Genomic DNA, 347 nt, shown 5'->3' with positions numbered 1-347 from the left:
CTCCCCAGCGGAAAAAGCCAGGGGGCGGGCCGCGGTGCAGGCGCGGGGGAGGGGAAACGGTAACCGTTGGGGGCGATGAGTGACGAGCAAGTCGGCCAATCAGCGCCCAGCGTGACCGTGGGGGAGCCACTCAGGGAGCGAGCGGGGCGGGCGCTGGGGGCTGAAGGCCGCTATTTTCCCCTCGGTTTTGTGCCCGTAAGAGGTAGCGGAGGGGGTGGGGAAGGGGAGAAAAAGCTGAGGCCCGAGCTCGCCGGTTCCCCCGCCGGGCGCCTCCCCAGTTCCCCGGCCGCGCTCACCTTCCTGCGCGGCATCCTCGGCGGGGGCGGGCGGAGCGAGGTCGGCTGGGG

General features: G+C 72.3%; 1 protein-coding gene across 1 annotated transcript in view; it reads right to left on the bottom strand.

The window, feature by feature from the left end:
- KAT7 (lysine acetyltransferase 7) overlaps positions 1 to 340 on the bottom strand; it is a 13300-nt gene extending 12960 nt beyond the window's left edge. The window contains exon 1 of the mRNA XM_009287772.1: positions 297 to 340. Within this exon, the coding sequence (XP_009286047.1) occupies positions 297 to 311 (15 nt within the window). The 5' untranslated portion in view covers positions 312 to 340. The remainder of the gene's footprint in view (positions 1 to 296) is intronic.
- Between the last annotated feature and the right edge of the window lie 7 nt (positions 341 to 347).

The sequence above is a fragment of the Aptenodytes forsteri genome, unplaced genomic scaffold, assembly GCF_000699145.1.
Source record: "Aptenodytes forsteri isolate BGI_AS27 unplaced genomic scaffold, ASM69914v1 Scaffold25, whole genome shotgun sequence".
Classification (NCBI taxonomy): Eukaryota; Metazoa; Chordata; class Aves; order Sphenisciformes; family Spheniscidae; genus Aptenodytes; species Aptenodytes forsteri.
The sequence above is the reverse complement of the archived record's forward strand: the minus strand, read 5'-3'. Positions and strand labels throughout refer to the sequence as shown.